The sequence below is a fragment of the Vitis vinifera genome, chromosome 12, assembly GCF_030704535.1.
Source record: "Vitis vinifera cultivar Pinot Noir 40024 chromosome 12, ASM3070453v1".
Classification (NCBI taxonomy): domain Eukaryota; kingdom Viridiplantae; phylum Streptophyta; class Magnoliopsida; order Vitales; family Vitaceae; genus Vitis; species Vitis vinifera.
In genome coordinates, this window is record NC_081816.1 from 5685768 (window position 1) to 5703438 (window position 17671).

The 17671-nt window shown below is 34.3% G+C and overlaps 2 protein-coding genes across 2 annotated transcripts; one reads left to right on the forward strand and one right to left on the reverse strand.

Annotated features, from left to right (window-relative positions):
• Positions 1-716: 716 nt before the first annotated feature.
• LOC100267146 (dirigent protein 22) lies at positions 717-1418 on the forward strand. The gene has a single exon (XM_002270552.5). It carries the CDS (start codon positions 768-770, stop codon positions 1305-1307), a length of 540 nt encoding a protein of 179 aa, XP_002270588.1. The 5' UTR covers positions 717-767; the 3' UTR covers positions 1308-1418.
• A 9231-nt stretch (positions 1419-10649) lies between these two features.
• Positions 10650-12659, reverse strand: LOC100261975 (dirigent protein 2-like). Its single transcript, XM_002270627.3, has 2 exons — positions 12334-12659; positions 10650-11040 (listed from the first exon to the last, which is right to left on the reverse strand). Exons 1-2 carry the CDS (start codon positions 12657-12659, stop codon positions 10650-10652), a joined length of 717 nt encoding a protein of 238 aa, XP_002270663.2.
• Between the last annotated feature and the right edge of the window lie 5012 nt (positions 12660-17671).

Sequence of the window (17671 nt, forward strand, 5' to 3'; positions counted from 1 at the left end):
AAAACCTAGGATTCAACTTCAATATTGTATTAAATTAAAGCTTAAAAGTAAGTGCATCTAATATAATCAAAGTAAAGAAGTTTGAGAGATTACAAAATAACGAGAAGGAGATAAACACTATAAAGATTGAAGTTATAATAATAAGTCCTTGTTAGGATATAGCCTTTAAAAATAAAACATGATATAATAAAGTTAAATTTGATTTTCCACTATTTTATTCATTAATTGCATGAAGATTTATTTTAGCTTTTAGAACCGCATCATTCATATTGTACATGAGTTACATGTATTAGAAGTTATATAGAGAATCCAAATTATAGTTATATCCTTTTATTTGAAAACCATAAAGAAAAAAAAAAGATAAATACTCTATTAATAAAATAATCGAATAATTACTTAAGAGTTTATGGAAAGTGATCTGAAAAATATATATATATATATTTGAAATAAATTCTTATCATATTTAAGACCAAAGATGTAAAGGCAAATGAGTTATTATAAGTGTTTACATATTTTTGAGACTATTGCTTCTTGGGAACTTGAAGTTAATAATTCATGAAATTAATGATTGGTGAAGGGCAATTGGGAGAGTGATCTTTTTTAAAAAAAAAACACGTTTTCCTTTCTAAAAGCCAAACACCTGGATGTATACAAAGCTAGAGTTGGCTCTCTCCACCATTATAAATAGACCCGATGCATAGGACTTCTGCACAGCGTTTACATACACTCCCAGTAGGCCTTGGTCTTTGAGCTAGAACCACCCACCCATGGCGCCAACCTCACTAACAACCTCTGTCGCAATCTTCTTCCTCCTGCTTCTAGCCATACCAATATGTCTAGAAGCGAAACCACTCAAACTCAAACAAACCCAGGTAGTTTTCTACATGCACGACTGGGAAACAGGGGCAAACGTCACCGCCATCCCGATTGCTGGCCTCCCCAAGAAGCCATGGGCGGTTGGTACATTCGCTACCATCATTGCTATTGATGATGCGTTAACTGAAACAATTGATCGCAATTCAGCACAAATAGGGCGCGCCCAGGGCATCTATGTGAACTCAGCTCTGGACGGCTCTGACTTACACTTCTTGATGTCAGTGGTGTTCACCAACAAGCAGTACAACGGTAGCAGCCTTGAGATTCAAGGTGCTAATAGGTTTTTCAATAAGTATAGAGAGGTTTCGGTGGTGTCTGGAACTGGGATGTTCCGGTTAGCCCGGGGTTATGCCATCTTGGAGACTGTTTACTTAGACCTACCAGTTTCCAACGCCATCATTCGTTGGAATGTTACGGTTCTTCATTATTGAATTATATGGAGTCAGGCATCTTGATATGTGCCTTTGTTTGTTGTGAGGACAACGGTAAATAAACTTGAGCGTGATTGAATAAAGATAGTATTCTCTGTTTGAGCATTGTCACATCATCACATCAAGAGCCATAGAGACATTTACCATTACTTAGTGCTTGTGTAACTTACTCAACTTCTTTGATCCCAGAGGTGTTCTTTAGTTTTCATGAATAATATCTAGAAATGTTTTTGTTCACATATTAAAAAATGCATGTGATAGTGATTTTAAAAAGTATGTTTAATCTTTTTAATACTTACAAATTTTTTCTTTCAAGTATTAAAAAAACTAAAAATATTTTCTAAAATCACTATCAAATGTACTCTAAATGCATCCTCTCCCTCCCTCCCACCCGTGTTGGCACTTTGCACTGCATCCTTTCTTTTTCACGGGTTTTTCTTTAACAAAACGACACCGTTCAGTTCTCTTTTGCCAGATTTGCCTTCATAAAGAACAGTGAAGTTGCACTGCCATACCAATACTGATGACAGAACAGCTGGTTGGTCTTCGTCTTCATTAGACCTACTAGCTGGAGACCCAATAATTTGAGCCAGTACTTTAAAGTAATGCTATTAATTCTTAAATATAAGATTAGTCTGAGTTAGTTGAAAAATTTTTAAATATGTTTTGAGGGATGATTAGTCAAGTGTTAGTTGAATTTGAATCGATCCTATCCTGTCTAACCTAACTTAGGCACTAATATAATTAAGGCACTAAGATGAATTTGAGTTAGTTGAAATTTTTTTAAATATTTTTGCTGATTAGTCAAGTTTGCTACTAATATAATTAGGTGCTAAGATTAATTAATTTGAATTAGTTGTAAATTTTGAAAATATGATTTTAGGGCTGATTAGTCAAGTATGAGTTGAATTTGGATCCATCCTATCCTGTCTAATCTAGTTTAGGTACTAATATAATTATTAGTTTTCCATTGACAGACTTGCAAAGTCACTTGGTCTTTCATGCATGCATCAATGCAATTACAAGCATTAACAAGTGTGAAATAATTGAAAAAATACAAGGGAAAAACACAGAATTTTTTTCTAGTGATTCAATATAGAAGAATTTCGACCACAAATTGTGCAATTCTTGGGTATAAGGTCAAGTTTTCACTGGTTTGATCCATTCAGTCCTATTGAAATTCATTCCTTATTTAAACTAGCATTGCCTACAAGTCCACTTACCCATCCATAGAGACAAAAAAAAGACGTTTAAAAAGTTTACATTTTGTCTTGTAAGTTACAAAATTGATATGGCTATTACTTGAATGTTAGCTTGATGTTCATTAATGTTCCATTATTTAGACTGGTTTTCAAAAAATAAAAATAAAAATAAAAAAGATAAAAATAAATACTTAAAAAAATTATTTTCTCATATTTGACTTACTATAAAAATATGAGAAAAAAAATTAATTAAGAATTTATATATTTTTTAATTATTTAATTTTTATATAAAAAATAAGAGTTAAGTAAAATGAGTTTGAAAAAATATATAAAAATAATTTATTAATTTTAAAGATATTTTTTTATTTCTTTTTACTTGTTTTTTCTTTTTATTTTTCTTCTCTATTTTTTTCTATTAAATTTCTCCCCACAATTTTTCAACAACCAAAAATTGATTTTGTTTCATTCCATCGATTCTAATATATTACTAAATCATTCTACATTCATGCTCCCACTGCGCACATGCAAGCCTACCCAAACATCTATGGACCGACATAAAGCATCAACTAGGACGTAGGATTTAAAGTTTGGGGGCTATCCATAAGTGCATGTGATTATTGGGGGCCACATATTATTATTATTATTATTTTAATATTACCTATAAATAAATTAAAAAAAATCCAAGTTGTGGGGGAGTGGCCCCTGTTGCCCCCTTCTTTGTCCACCTCTGTCAACAACAATTCATATGATGTTACTATTAGAACATAATTTAATCTTTTTCTTTTTAAATTGATTACCTAATGCTTCCCCATGCACTTAAACTATTAGGTTAAAATTTCTTATTTCCACAATCAAATTTTTAAATATTCTTGTTTGTTGTATTTGTAAAAACATTCTTTAAACAAAGTAATTAAATTAGGAAAAAAATGAAATATTTCTTTTAACAAATGTCATTTGTTTATTTATGCAGAGGATCAAATATAGTATTTGTGAAGGAGCCCATTAAAGAAGCTAATTAAACCAGAAAATTAGAAATATATGAACACATACTGGCTGATGAGTTTAAAATATGTTGAAAATAAATCATTCCAAGTTTTAAATTTTTAGGTTATGTTTGGTTGCACGAAAATTTGAGGAAAAATGAAAGGAAATGAAAAAAAAAGAAAAAGAAAATAAAAAATAGATCTAAAATCAATTTATTTCAAACTCGTTTACTTATTTTAACTTATAGATATAAAGATTAAATAGTTTGAAAATGAATAAGTTTTCTACTAATTTGATTTTTTTTGATATTTTTTATATGACCATCAAATATAAGAAAATTATTTTTCTTAATACTTTCCAACAACCAAACATAATCTTAATAACGACGAAAACAATAATGTGTCTACCCTCATTTATGAGTTGGTTACATATTCCACCCTCATCCCATATTTAAATAAGATATCATATTAAGTTATTAATTTAATTCAAAAATAAATTTTAAAAAATGTTTTGAAGTTGGAATTCATAATGTTATGTGAATCAATGCTATTAGCTATTATGTTAAATCATTAATTTAAATTAAAAATGTGTCTCTCTTGTATGAATAAAGAACAGCACCAGGGTGAGTCTTAATAAAGAGTAGGAAAATTATTAAAAATAATATTTGAGAATTATTAAATAAAATAGAGCCTTAAAGTTTGGTTTGAATGCCTTAGTTTGTAGATGCTATTGCCTTGAAAGTTATAAATTGATATGATAAAAATTTATTTACGTACGAATTTGATTTCGAATTAAACACGAAGTACCACAAAATAAATATTGCCAAAATATGCCCTTGCATTTCACATGGTTTCTAGCTGATTAATAAAGTAGGCTCTCCTCCACATTTCTGTTTAGAAAAGTCATGGTTGCATTGTTTTGTATAGATATAAAAATAGTTTTGTGCTCCCACGCATTCCGTAACAGTCCGCATATGAATAATTGTCTCCTTTGACGAACAACTCTTTATGGTTTCATGATAATTCTCCCCACCCAAAAAATTCTATATATATGGAAACAAGTTCTTTCAATTCTCCACCACACTTAACCCCAAATGTGACTTTAATGAACTTTTAATAAACAGAAATATGAATGTTTGGAAGTCTATTTCCAACGAAGTTGGGTTGAAACTCAAAAAGTTAGAAATTTTTCAAAGAAAGATAAAGACCTAACTAGATAAAGATAGGGAAAACTTAGAAATATATTTTTCATAAACTAAGCAAGCCTTACTTTGTCGACAATTGACAAGGGTAAAAATTTTTTAGTATCATCGGTGGTGGATTGCTACAAGTGGAGGTGAATTGGTTTTTGGTTGCCCTTTATTTTTTATTTTATTTTATTTTTATTTTTTTTGAGAAATTGAAGAACCAAAGGATGCAATGAAAAGGGAAATAGGGTACTATTTCAAAACTATGATGCTTAAATTATGTGGTGTCCACTTGGAACCATTTGCAAGAATTTGCTATATGTTTATAAATACTTTTGGATGTGTACTTTTTTTTTAAAACAACATTTTAATAAAAAATTCATGATTCAAAAGGGGTTTCATACGAAAATAGAGAGAAGCTAAATTTCTTAAGGACTGGACAATTCGTTCAGGAGAGGATTAGAAATCTTAGGCTATGTAAAACATTATATTTCATATTTTTTTTCCTTGTGAATTTTGTGATTCCGATTGATTTGTGGTTTTTTATCTTTTGAAAGATTTTTCGTGTCATATTATTATGTCTTTATCTCTCCTTTCTCTCCTATTCTCTTCTAGATTTTATTTTGGTTCATTTTATAGCTTGAATTTCAAAGCTATGGATGCACTTTTATTTCATATGATGGGAGATTGTTACTATACTTTCTTTGTAGCTTGCATATATTAAATTGTTTGGTCGAATTTTATTACATTATTTTGTATGTGGTTCGTTTCTTCATTGAAAAAATTAAGAAAGAGAAAAAATAGGAGAAAATTATATGTATGAGTTACTCTTTGAAAATTCGGTAGGAGACCTATTTAGCCCTCTTGGTGCTAATCCATGAGTGAGATTCACTCACACAATCGTACCAAAAGTTTGGCTCCCTCAACCAATATCAGTAGAATCCAATTCAGTAACTCTTATGCACAGCCTTGACATACAAAACCCCCATTATGCCTTTGCCTCAAACCGTCGATCCACTCATGGCACCGATCTCACTCACTATCATAATCCTCCTACTGCTTCCAGCCATACCAATATGTCTAGAAGCAAAACCCCTCAAACTCAAGCAAATCAATATATATAGGAATCCGGAGCCAATATCTCCTCCATCCCGGTGGCTGGTATCTGCAACAAGCCGTGAAGCCAACACGTAGTTCACTGCAATATGGTGCAAGAACTCAGCCTTCATCATTTCAAAATGAAACGATTACCTTAGCACATAGATGAGAGAAAGTGAGGCTAATGTGAACAAGGCCAATGACCACAGAAGAACAAAGGCAATGGAGGGTAAGATGTGAAGATGCTATGAATTGCATGTGCGTCGTGGCTAGGCTCTTCAAGTGTCTTCTATTAGCTTTTTTTTCTTATAATATGTGGCCATATATAATTATATTTATATGAATATTACTTAAGGGTATCAATTGATGGGTAGGTGAATCAATTGATTGGGCATCCAAGAATCTTATGTATGGAAGACTCAAATTACAAATTGGGAGTTAGAAATTAACTCATATGAATGTGGTGTTACAATTTTTGTAACCCCATCATTATGAAATTTATTTGTACATTATGTTTATGAGTAATTGAGGAAAATGGAAAAATATAACCTATGCAATTATATAAATGCATTCAAGTTCATAACCCATCATTACCCATTAATTTGTATATAATGGGTGTAAATAATGAGTATAACTCTTATATAGTCTTTGATGGGAAGACTAAGAGATGTACAACTTATAATAAATTAAGGTCCCAAACCACACTCTCATTCTTATGTCCTTTTCTTTCTTGTTGTTTATTTTTAACAACATACACCACACAAGTGACACATCCACTATATGAGAGTAGTGAGTTGAAGACCTTGACAATACAATTCACAAGGTGATTCAATCTCACTTCATGAATCAAGATAAGAATATGATCATTATTTTAGCACTTATAAATTATTTTTGTTTTATGTATCCAAAATTGTTTTCAAAAATAATTATTTCTGCATAAAGTTTATGAAAGTTTGGTTAACATCTTCCACAATCAGGCTTGGCTGTCGTGTGAGAGATCAATCCTGAAGTACTGTGGAACCCAGTAAAATTAGGTGAAAGCAATCTCTCAACAGTACCCTGGAGGCCTTGTTGAGATGGGGTTGCAACAATGGATACATCAACTACAAGCTCAATCTGGGGTTGGGATGGTAAGCTCAATCCTTTGTTGTTCTCCATTGGAATTGCAACTTACAACTTGGGATCTCCATTGGCTAGCAGCCAGCTATATATAGGAGAGCAGTGGAGTGTTGATGAGAGGAATGTGGCTACGTATAAATGTGGAGGGCTCAACTCGTGAAGAATGTCTATAGAGGGGAAGTTGAGTGTAGAATGAGAAGATAAAAAAGTGAGGTTTGAATTTGGAATAAGAGTAGAGTTGTGAGTTGATGTATGGAGCAGGGCATGTGTTTCAAGACAAGTTGGCTGACCGAGCTAGCCTTTCTGGACTTGGGCTGTCTTGGCTCATGCGTTGTGTTTAAGTCCTTTACAGCTAGGTTCATGCTAGGAGGGACCCATAAAGCTGAGGCCTCCCAGCCTCCTTTTATTCGGTACCACATCAACAAAACAACCGCGTAGTTGCAGAACATACATGTTAGCTCGCAGCTTCCCAAAATTTGTCATTTGTCCCTCGAAAGTTTTCATATTTTCCCTTTTGATTTTTGGGTTTGGTGATGACATATACAACCTTCCACCCAAACGCACCGACCCACTTTTTCCTTGAATATATGCTTGAAAGAAATGCAAGAAACAAAAAATTGAGGTTAGTTGAGTTGGATTACAACTTGAAAATTAGGTTAGAATCTGTGGACTCCACCTGCACCCTATCACCTCTCATTTTTAACTAGAGTCCGTAGATGCATTAATTAAGCTAAAACTCAAGTGGCTATACCTGAAAAATATATTCTAGTCAATGATATGCTGATGATTGTCCTTATCAGAAATCCATCTATGATATATTGCGTTGGTTATCTAATGGCTTCCCACTTGATAATGTTCTTGTGATATCAACAATACATTTATGGTTTCATATTCTAATCAATTCAAGTGCATGCAGAATTTTTTCTTTTTCTTTTTTTCTTTTTTACTAATTTGTAGCCCTATTGGAGGACTTGAAAAAATGATTATCTTCCCAGAAAGGACGAAATATCTGGAGACATGAATATTGGTTCACATTGGAAGAACTTTATAGAAAGGACTATTAATTACTGAAACTTTTTCCGTATTTGGTTTTGGTTTTTAATGGGTGATCTAGGGTTTAGTCAAAGTTCATCAATTAACTTTCCGGTCTTCAATCAAAATTCAATTAGCCATTTTTTTGAATTATTATTGTTATTATTGTTATTTGTGATGTCTAGACTTACGGGTGGTTGAATTGGAAACTGAAAGGGATTGATGTCTTTGAAGAAGAACCCAAATTCCCAGCTATGTTAGAAGTTTGGTGCCTGTTTCTAGACTATAATTACGAGAATATCATGCTAAACGTTACTAGCTCTGAAGTTTAAGCCATTAGAAAATTGATTGTTCACTATCACTTATTTCATTTCCAGTTTTTGGTCTTCTTTTGTGACAGATTTGGTTTCTAGGCCAAAACCCAGTTCAAGTGACCTATGTGGAAATTGAATATTTAGTGTTATATACGGTGATGTCTCACATCAGATAAAGGAGAAAGTTTCTAATATTATAAAAGTATGAGTTTTTTTTAATCTTATAGACGCCTTTTAAAATTGTGAGAACCCTATTGGATCTAAAATGGATAATATTTATATGATTGAAAGTAAGCCATTACAAATAATATCAGGGTTGATTCCTCATCCCGATATGGGGATTTGTTTGACCCCACATGGGGTGTGTCAGAAGTTATAGAACCAGCTCCAATTCAACGATAATCACAAGAAAGGAGTCATGCCTTTCAAAAAGAAAAGGTGCAGGCACATGCTGGTGGGGCTGTGGATCCTGTAAATGGGTTCGAAGGCATTTCCACTCACACTTCACTTCAGTTATGGCGTGGTAAGAGTTGCACTGCTACAACTTGTGATTGTGAAGCGGGCTTTAATTCACTAATGCTCTCCACATTGGCCAATACCTTATCCTTTCTTTGCTGCCACGCACTATTGGAATGGACATATGCATGGCTCTTTGGTTTGCCCTGGAACCTATTATCCACACACTCAAATGGATTCTGAATTTCTTTCCCCATGAAAACCTACTCCAAGATGAGCAAACCATAACCATTTGGATTTACAATATTTTTGGTTTTGTGGGTCGGAGACTGGTGAGATTGGCAAGAGAGAGAAAGGTGAGAAAGAAAAGAGACTTACAACTAAGAAAAAACACACTCAAACTGAACTGCTTTTTCAACACATTTTGGCTTTATACATACCTCAAAGCATAGAAGAACATCTCCATTCAATTAAGATATGATCTAAGAGATTGCATGCGTTTCTTTTGAAAAGATTTTCAAACATTATTTTAATCGCCCACAGTTTGATGTACACTTTTATCAGAAAAATGATAAATTCTTTGAATTCATTCTAGTGCCCAATGATTTTACCTCAAACTGGGGATGCGAGTTTTGAAGATTGAAAGTGAGAATTATCAAACCCAAATTGAGTTTGGCATAGAATATTGATGCCTCCACTTAGAACTTATAATTTTGTGGTTCCAAGCTGGCAAGCTGGTTCAGTGGATAATCCAAAAATGGACTGAAAGCAGCACTGCTTTTGATGGATAAGCTAGAAATTAATACCTTCAGGGTACATGATCCAATAGAATCAATAAATTTAATAAAAAAGAAGGCCATTTAGCCCTACATTTTCATGACGGCCCCTAAGGTGCCTTTTGAATTGAATATTAGTTGCTCCTCTTTGGTGCATTTGAGCACCCATTTCATTGGAGGACGCATTGTTATTTTGAATCACCGCGTGCATGAGCTATAGAGAAAAAGGGCCATAAAATGTAAAGATTTGGTGAAAAAGAGAGATAGAGATGGGATGAATGTTAAGGAAAATGATGAAAGAGATATACCGAATGGAAATAATTAAACTAATGTATAGAATCAAGCGTATATCTTCGTCATGTTTTGAAATAAGCTGGATATCCATATCCATTCACACTCTATCTTAAGAGGGCATGCGCATTAAAAGAAATAATCAAAGAGATGCACAAAATAAAAATAATCATAATCAAGGACATGTATAGTTCTATCGGATATGAATCCATTCCATAATTCAAGAGGTATCAAATGTTAGTAATATTTTATGATATAATATTTGATTGCCCTTAATATTTGAAAATAAAATTTATTTCCTTTAATTTTAGCATATTTATTATTATTTTTTTATAGCTGAGATGTGGTAATCTAAATATAGATTTTGGAAATCAGATATGAGAAGATGTTAAAGTATACGAGACACTAATTAATTAACACTTTGATTTTATAATTTTTTAAAGTATATACTAATTTATTCTTTATTGACATATTTTCCATAAATTTAAGATTTTAAAGTAGATGAGAGTTTAATTAAAAATATTTTCTAAAATAAATTGTTTTAATAAATATTTTAACAATCATTGAAAAAGAACGTGTTATTTGTGAAGAGATCCAATATATCCTTTGTTTCATCAAACCAACAAGTAAATACTTTGAAATGGATGAATTCACAATCCACATGTCCGTAACAACTCTTGCCCCCTGCCCTGGCATGTCTCCACTCTTTTTCATATTGGATTTATCATCTCCTCTCACTCACTATCCGAACGATGGTTCAAGTCTAGCTAGTTTCCAAAACAAAAGCCAAAAATTCAACCAATTCGCATACTGCGGTCCATTTTATTACCTAGTCTCCATAGTGTACATTACAATTTATAGGTAGCAGATCTGCATTCTAATAATTAAGCAGTGCGAATAGTGACATTACACTTTATGACTGAGTAACCAATTGGCGTGTCAACAAAACCAGTCTCAAATATAGCATAGCCCCTTGCAAAACGAAGCGGCCCGGTCCCGGACACCACGGACACTTCTCTATATTTCTGAAACGGTGGGCTGCTACCTTGAATCTCCAGTGTGCTGCCACTGAATTGTCCATTAGTGAACACAATTGATATCAAAACATGGGTGGTTGAGCCATCCAGCGCGGAGGTGATGTACATGCCTCGCCCACGTCCAACCGGGGCTGAGTTGGGATCAGGGGCTTCAGTTATAGGGTCATCAGTAACAAAAACTGTTCCGAATGAAGTGAAGCTCCAGATCTTGCCGGGGACGCTGAGTACAGCGCCATTTCTAGAACAAGCGCAGCGAATAAGAATGGTGTAGCTGACATTGTGGTTAAGTGTGGTGGAGAATTGAAAGAACTTGTTTCCATATATATAGAATTTTTTGGGTGGGGAGAATTATCATGAAACCATAAAGAGTTGTTCGTCAAAGGAGACAATTATTCATATATGGATTGTTATGGAATGCGTGGGAGCGCAGAACTATTTTTATATTTATACAAAACAACGCAACCATGACTTTTCTAAACAGAAATGTGGAGGAGAGCCTACTTTATTAATCAGCTAGAAACCATGTGAAATGCAAGGGCATATTTTGGCAATATTTATTTTGTGGTACTTCGTGTTTAATTCGAAATCAAATTCGTACGTAAATAAATTTTTGTCATATCAATTTATAACTTTCAAGGCAATAGCATCTACAAACTAAGGCATTCAAACCAAACTTTAAGGCTCTATTTTATTTAACAATTCTCAAATATTATTTTTAATAATTTTCCTACTCTTTATTAAGACTCACCCTCGTGCTGTTCTTTATTCATACAAGAGAGATACATTTTTAATTTGAATTAATGATTTAACATAATAGCTAATAGCATTGATTCACATAACATTATGAATTCCAACTTCAAAACATTTTTTTAAAATTATTTTTGAATTAAATTAATAACTTAACATGATATCTTATTTAAATATGGGATGAGGGTGGAATATATAACCAACTCATAAATGAGGGTAGACACATTATTGTTCTCGTCGTTATTAAGATTATGTTTGGTTGTTGGAAAGTATTAAAAAAAAAAAATTCTTATATTTGATTGTCATATAAAAAATATCAAAGAAAATCAAATTAGTAGAAAACTTATGTATTTTTAAACTATTTAATCTTTATATATATAACTTAAAATAAGTAAACGAGTTTGAAGTAAATTATTTTAGATCTATTTTTTATTTTCTTTTACTTTTTCTTTCATTTCCTTTCATTTTTCCTCAAATTTTCAATATGTGAAGATCAACAACATTTCTAGATATTATTCATGAAAACTAAAGAACACCACTGGGAACAAAGAAGTTAAATAAGTTACACAAGCACTAAGGAATGCTCAAACAGAGATTACTATCTTTATTCAATCATGCTCAAGTTTATTTACCGTTGTCTCTCACAACAAACAAAGACACATATCAAGATGCCTGACTCCATATAATTCAATAATGAAGAACCGTAACATTCCAACGAATGATGGCGTTGGAAACTGGTAGGTCTAAGTAAACAGTCTCCAAGATGGCATAACCCCGGGCTAACCGGAACATCCCAGTTCCAGACACCACCGAAACCTCTCTATACTTATTGAAAAACCTATCAGCACCTTGAATCTCAAGGCTGCTACCGTTGTACTGCTTGTTGGTGAACACCACTGACATCAAGAAGTGTAGGTCAGAGCCGTCCAGAGCTGAGTTTACATAGATGCCCTGGGCGCGCCCTATTTGTGCTGAATTGCGATCAATTGTTTCAGTTAACGCATCATCAATAGGAATGATGGTAGCGAATGTACCAACCGCCCATGGCTTCTTGGGGAGGCCAGCAATCGGAATGGCGGTGACGTTTGCCCCTGTTTCCCAGTCGTGCATGTAGAAAACTACCTGGGTTTGTTTGAGTTTGAGTGGTTTCGCTTCTAGGCATATTGGTATGGCTAGAAGCAGGAGGAAGAAGATTGTGGCAGAGGTTGTTAGTGAGGTTGGTACCATGGGTGGGTGGTTCTAGCTCAAAGACTAAGGCCTACTGGGAGTGTATGTAAAGGCTGTGCAGAAGTCCTACTGCATTGGGTCTATTTATAATGGTGGAGAGAGCCAACTCTGGCTTTGTATACATGGTGTTTGGCTTTTAGAAAGGAAAACGTATATTTTTTTTTTTTTTTAAAAGATCACTCTCCCAATTGCCACTTCACCAATCATTAATTTCATGAATTATTAACTTCAAGTTCCCAAGAAGCAATAGAGTCTCAAAAATATGTAAACACTTATAATAACCCATTTGCCTTTACATCTTTGGTCTTAAATATGATAAGAATTTATTTCAAATAAATAAAGGTATATATATATATATGTATATATATATATATATATATATATATATATATATATATATATATATATATATATATATATATATATATATATATATATATTTACATAACTTTGGGCATACTCTAAGTAATTATTCGATTATTTTATTAATAGAGTATTTATCTTTTTTTTTTTCTTTATGGTTTTCAAATAAAAAGATAAAACTATAATTTGGATTTTCTATATAACTTCTACTACATCTAACTCATGTACAATTATAAATGATGCGACTCTAAATGCTAAAATAAATCTTCATGTAATTAATGAATAAAATAGTGAAAACTCAAATCTAACTTTATTATATCATGTTTTACTTTTAAAGGTTATATCCTAACAATGACTTATTATTATAACTTCAATCTTTATAATGTTTTTCTTATTCTCGTTATTTTGTAATCTCTCAAACTTCTTTCCTTTGATCATATTAGACGCACTTACTTTTAAGCTTTAATTTAATACAATATTGAAGTTGAACCCTAGGTTTTAATGATGATTTCCTTGTACCATATTTTTATTTAATTTTCATGTCTTTTAAGTAGTAATTTAGGGCTAAAGAGAAGGAGGTCATTAGAACCTACCTTTTTCTCATGAAATGATCCTCTAATCTTAGGTAATTAATGATTTATTTGGCTTGTAAGTTAGACCTCTCAATTTTTTATTAGAAAGCCATATGTTGATGCTTGGAAATTAGAGTTTATAGACCCTTTGAGGATATGTAAAGAACTTAATGGTGAGAACTATTTTAACTTGAGGCAACATTATTCAGACCTTAATACTACAATTTGGCAAACAAATGGATGGTGAGGGCTTTAAATATTTCACAAGAAGGTTCAACTAACAAGTTTGAAACATTGAATTTAATTAAAATATGCCTATTTTGAAAATTCTCCCATTGAGAACACCTATAAGTAGTCACAATTGTGTTTACTTAATTGAGGTTCTTTTCATGGAAAGAAGGGAGTTCAATGAACCCCATATCTACAACAATTTTTCAAATATTATTAATCTAAATTCCAATTTAAATTCACTTAGTTTTCTCTTATTTTTAACAAAATTCATCAATTTTTTTTTCAAGCAATTGAATGAAATAGTTTACCTAAAAAATTTTCATTCATCGTCTAAACTTCTCCATTTCCTCTATCCGACTCATCAAGATTTTAAAACTATAACTAATTCTTTATACTTGGGGAACCACAATTTGACATACATAATTGAGAGCGGTTGGTGTCTTCTAGAGATGGTGGAGTTATGACATGGTCAAAGTGTCAGGCAAGACTCTTTAAGACCCTCATTGAAGCTCTTGGTAGGCCTCTTGAGGTCGAGTGAGAGAATTTGATGCCATTGGGATGACCATTTGCTTTGGATCTAATTAGCTGGGAAAAGTACCTTGAGACCTAGAAGAGCCCTTCTCCCATTTGGATCCTTAAGGAAGTTGAATAGCCAACTAGTTGTTATGTCTCTTGCCTACATGTCTTTGGGACAAATGTCAGATTCATTTTAGAGACGGAGATGGGGAGCTCGATTGGAAAACTGTTAAGCTGTTAAGGATGTAAACACTTTTTCTAGTTGAGCTTTGTGAGTGGCTTGTTAGCTCAGTTATGGAGGAGTGTTCCCTTTTGTAGCTTCTAAATTTGCTAGAAAATTAACTTACTCCTTTCTTTAAATGCCTTTGCCCAAGCCCATTGTATTTTTAGATGTCAATGAGCACAAAGTGCTTTTCAAGATTAATTGAGGGATACAAAGCATTCTATGGCAACACTTCCAAACAAATCTCTTTGCACATTGGATGTCCCAAATGTTGTCTATGGTCAAAAGCTCATCAACGTGACATTGTACGACCTCTATATTCAATAGCTAACAAACTTGGTCGAATAATGCCTTCTCCACACACTTAGCGAGACATCCACCTTTCTCTTTACCTATGAAAGGAAAAGTATGGTTAAATCAAACTAATATCAACAAATTAAGAAAAAGATAGCCAAATAAATCAAAATGAGAAACCCTTCGATGTACTCGAGAAATCTAGAGAGCAGTTCACCGAGAACCCCCTATGGGACCCTCTATGAAAGGTTGTCCTGAAGTCCACCACCCTTTCATGATCGTTTGGCTAGAGGAGTTGTTTGGGAAACCTCCCTTAACCGAATGGCCTTATGACCCTTAAGTCGGGTGATTGATATGTCTCAAAGTAGGTCAAATGAATAAATCCTACACAGATACAATATGGCTAAGGCTTTACCATCTATTATACATTTACACACCCATTACGATCAAATTGTACGCATGGCACATTCCATATTAACTACGGTTGTTATGGGAAATATTCCATTCTCAGTGACTCATCATGGCGAGACAACCGTTATGCATCGACAATCAATGCCACTAGATCGCACAATCAAGCGTAATTAAGGTGCTATAAAGACACTTGAAAAGATGTTACACTGCAAAAGGTATAAATAACCATGCAGGCTCTATAAATTATAAGGAAGCTTTCTTTCTACAAAAGACTTTGACTTGCTTAAGCCATTTATTGACTTTAGCATTGGAAGGTCATGTCTGAACAAACCATCTAGATAGCCTTTGTGTAGGGATTATAGTCGTCTGCATCTTGAGAAACTTAGACGGAACTATTGGTCGTCTCTTTCATCTAACTTGTGGTAGCTAGACGAGACTACTTGCTCGGATTGTGCAACAACATTGGCGTCGTTTGTGGGAAGATCAAACTAAAAGCATATAAGCACGTTGGCCAATACATCCTAGTCAGCCATTGTGGTCGACCAATTCTAGGCTTGGCAAGCCTGAATGGAAAGAAAACAAGAAGAAAATGAGTGTCAAATTCAATCACTACTTCAACAAGTCGAATAACTGAAACGGTAAAATTAGGAGTTGTAGGCTCAGATGGTTGAGGAGCGTTGCTCACAGAGCCATCGCACTCCTTCTCAATCGGCCAACCCCGATCAAAGTCGCAGTCAAATGGGATGCTCATCCCGACGGCATGTAGTGTCGTCTCACTAAATGCATAAAGAAAACTTTTCCTTTAGTCGCTTTCCTACTTGGCCTGAACAGGTTTATGCCTCAACTGACTAGTCCCACCTTGACATGGCCGTTAGCTCTAGTAGAGGAAAGCAGAAAATGGGACAACGACAAGGCTCCCGCCTGTCAAACTACATGAGGGCCAGCTTGGGGCCCCAAGACTAATGGGCCTAGGCATTCCCCCACATATCCGATGCCTTGAAGGCTTGGTTGGGCTAACCAAAACAGGAGGCATCACCAAGCTTCTAGCCTTCGCAGTTGGAGCTGCGAGTTGTGTCCAAGCCCATAGGAAATGCACCATTAGGTTCCATCAGCCGACGACTAGATGATATGCTCTCCACGCTGTTTGACCCTCATATCATAAGTTATGAGCCTCCCAAAGGGTTCCTAGTGCCCAAGTTCACTATGTGTGATGGTATAAGAGACCCATTTGATCATCTGTTGCACTACTGGAAGTTGATGACATTGGACATTGGGAATGATGTGTTGCTCTACAAGGTCTTTCTTGCTAGCCTCAATGGTTCGGCCTTGTCGTGGTTTCATCGCCTCCCTTAGAACTTCATCAATTATTTTCGTGATGTTTATGAGGCATTTGTTGGCCACTACTTATGTTCTACACGCCAAAAATAGAATATAAGCATCTTATAGAATATTAAGATGTAAGAGAACAAATCGTTGAGGGACTTCATGAAGCGATTTAGACAGGCAGTACTTTAGGTGAAGTCATACAGCATAGATACCATTCTTCAGATCTTCAAGAGGAGTATAAACCCCAACACTTCGTTCTTTGAGTCTCTCACAAAAGAGCTGCCCGCCTTGATGGATGATTTGTTCAAACGAGCAAATAAGTATGGTATGCTTGAGGATAATGTTTGAGCAACTTCTGGTCACTAACCATCCATAAAAAAATAGCAAGTTGGAAGCTTAATGCCCCCAAACAACTAATCCAAACAGAGAAGACGGAAGCAAGACCGACGACAACAACATCCATTAGGCTTATCCCGCTAACTTTCTTTCATGAGCAACTCATTTTGTTTATTCAAGAGCTGCCCAAGTTCAGATGGCCAAAACCAATCAAGACTAATCCGGCCAGGCGAGACTAGAAACAACGATAGTCTTACCATAAAGAGCATGGACATACCATGAAGCAGTGCAATAACCTACACTACCTAGTAGAAGAGCCCATTAAAGTGTGACACTTAAAGTAATACGTCCGTATCCCAAACAAACGAGACAAAAAATGAGCAACTGAACAGGCCCTTCTGTTTCCCATAGTACCTAGAACAGTCATCAACTATATACATAGAAGGCCCGTAGATGACAAGTACCACTCCTGAAGACATAGGCGAAGTCTAGTTCATGCAACCTTTGTTAGAGAGAGTGCATACCATTCAGTGCACGTTCACTAATGATAGTGTCCAACCGATAGATGAGCCCATTACCCTCCCTCCCATTGGCTCCAATCGGGTAATCCTTCTACACGGGGA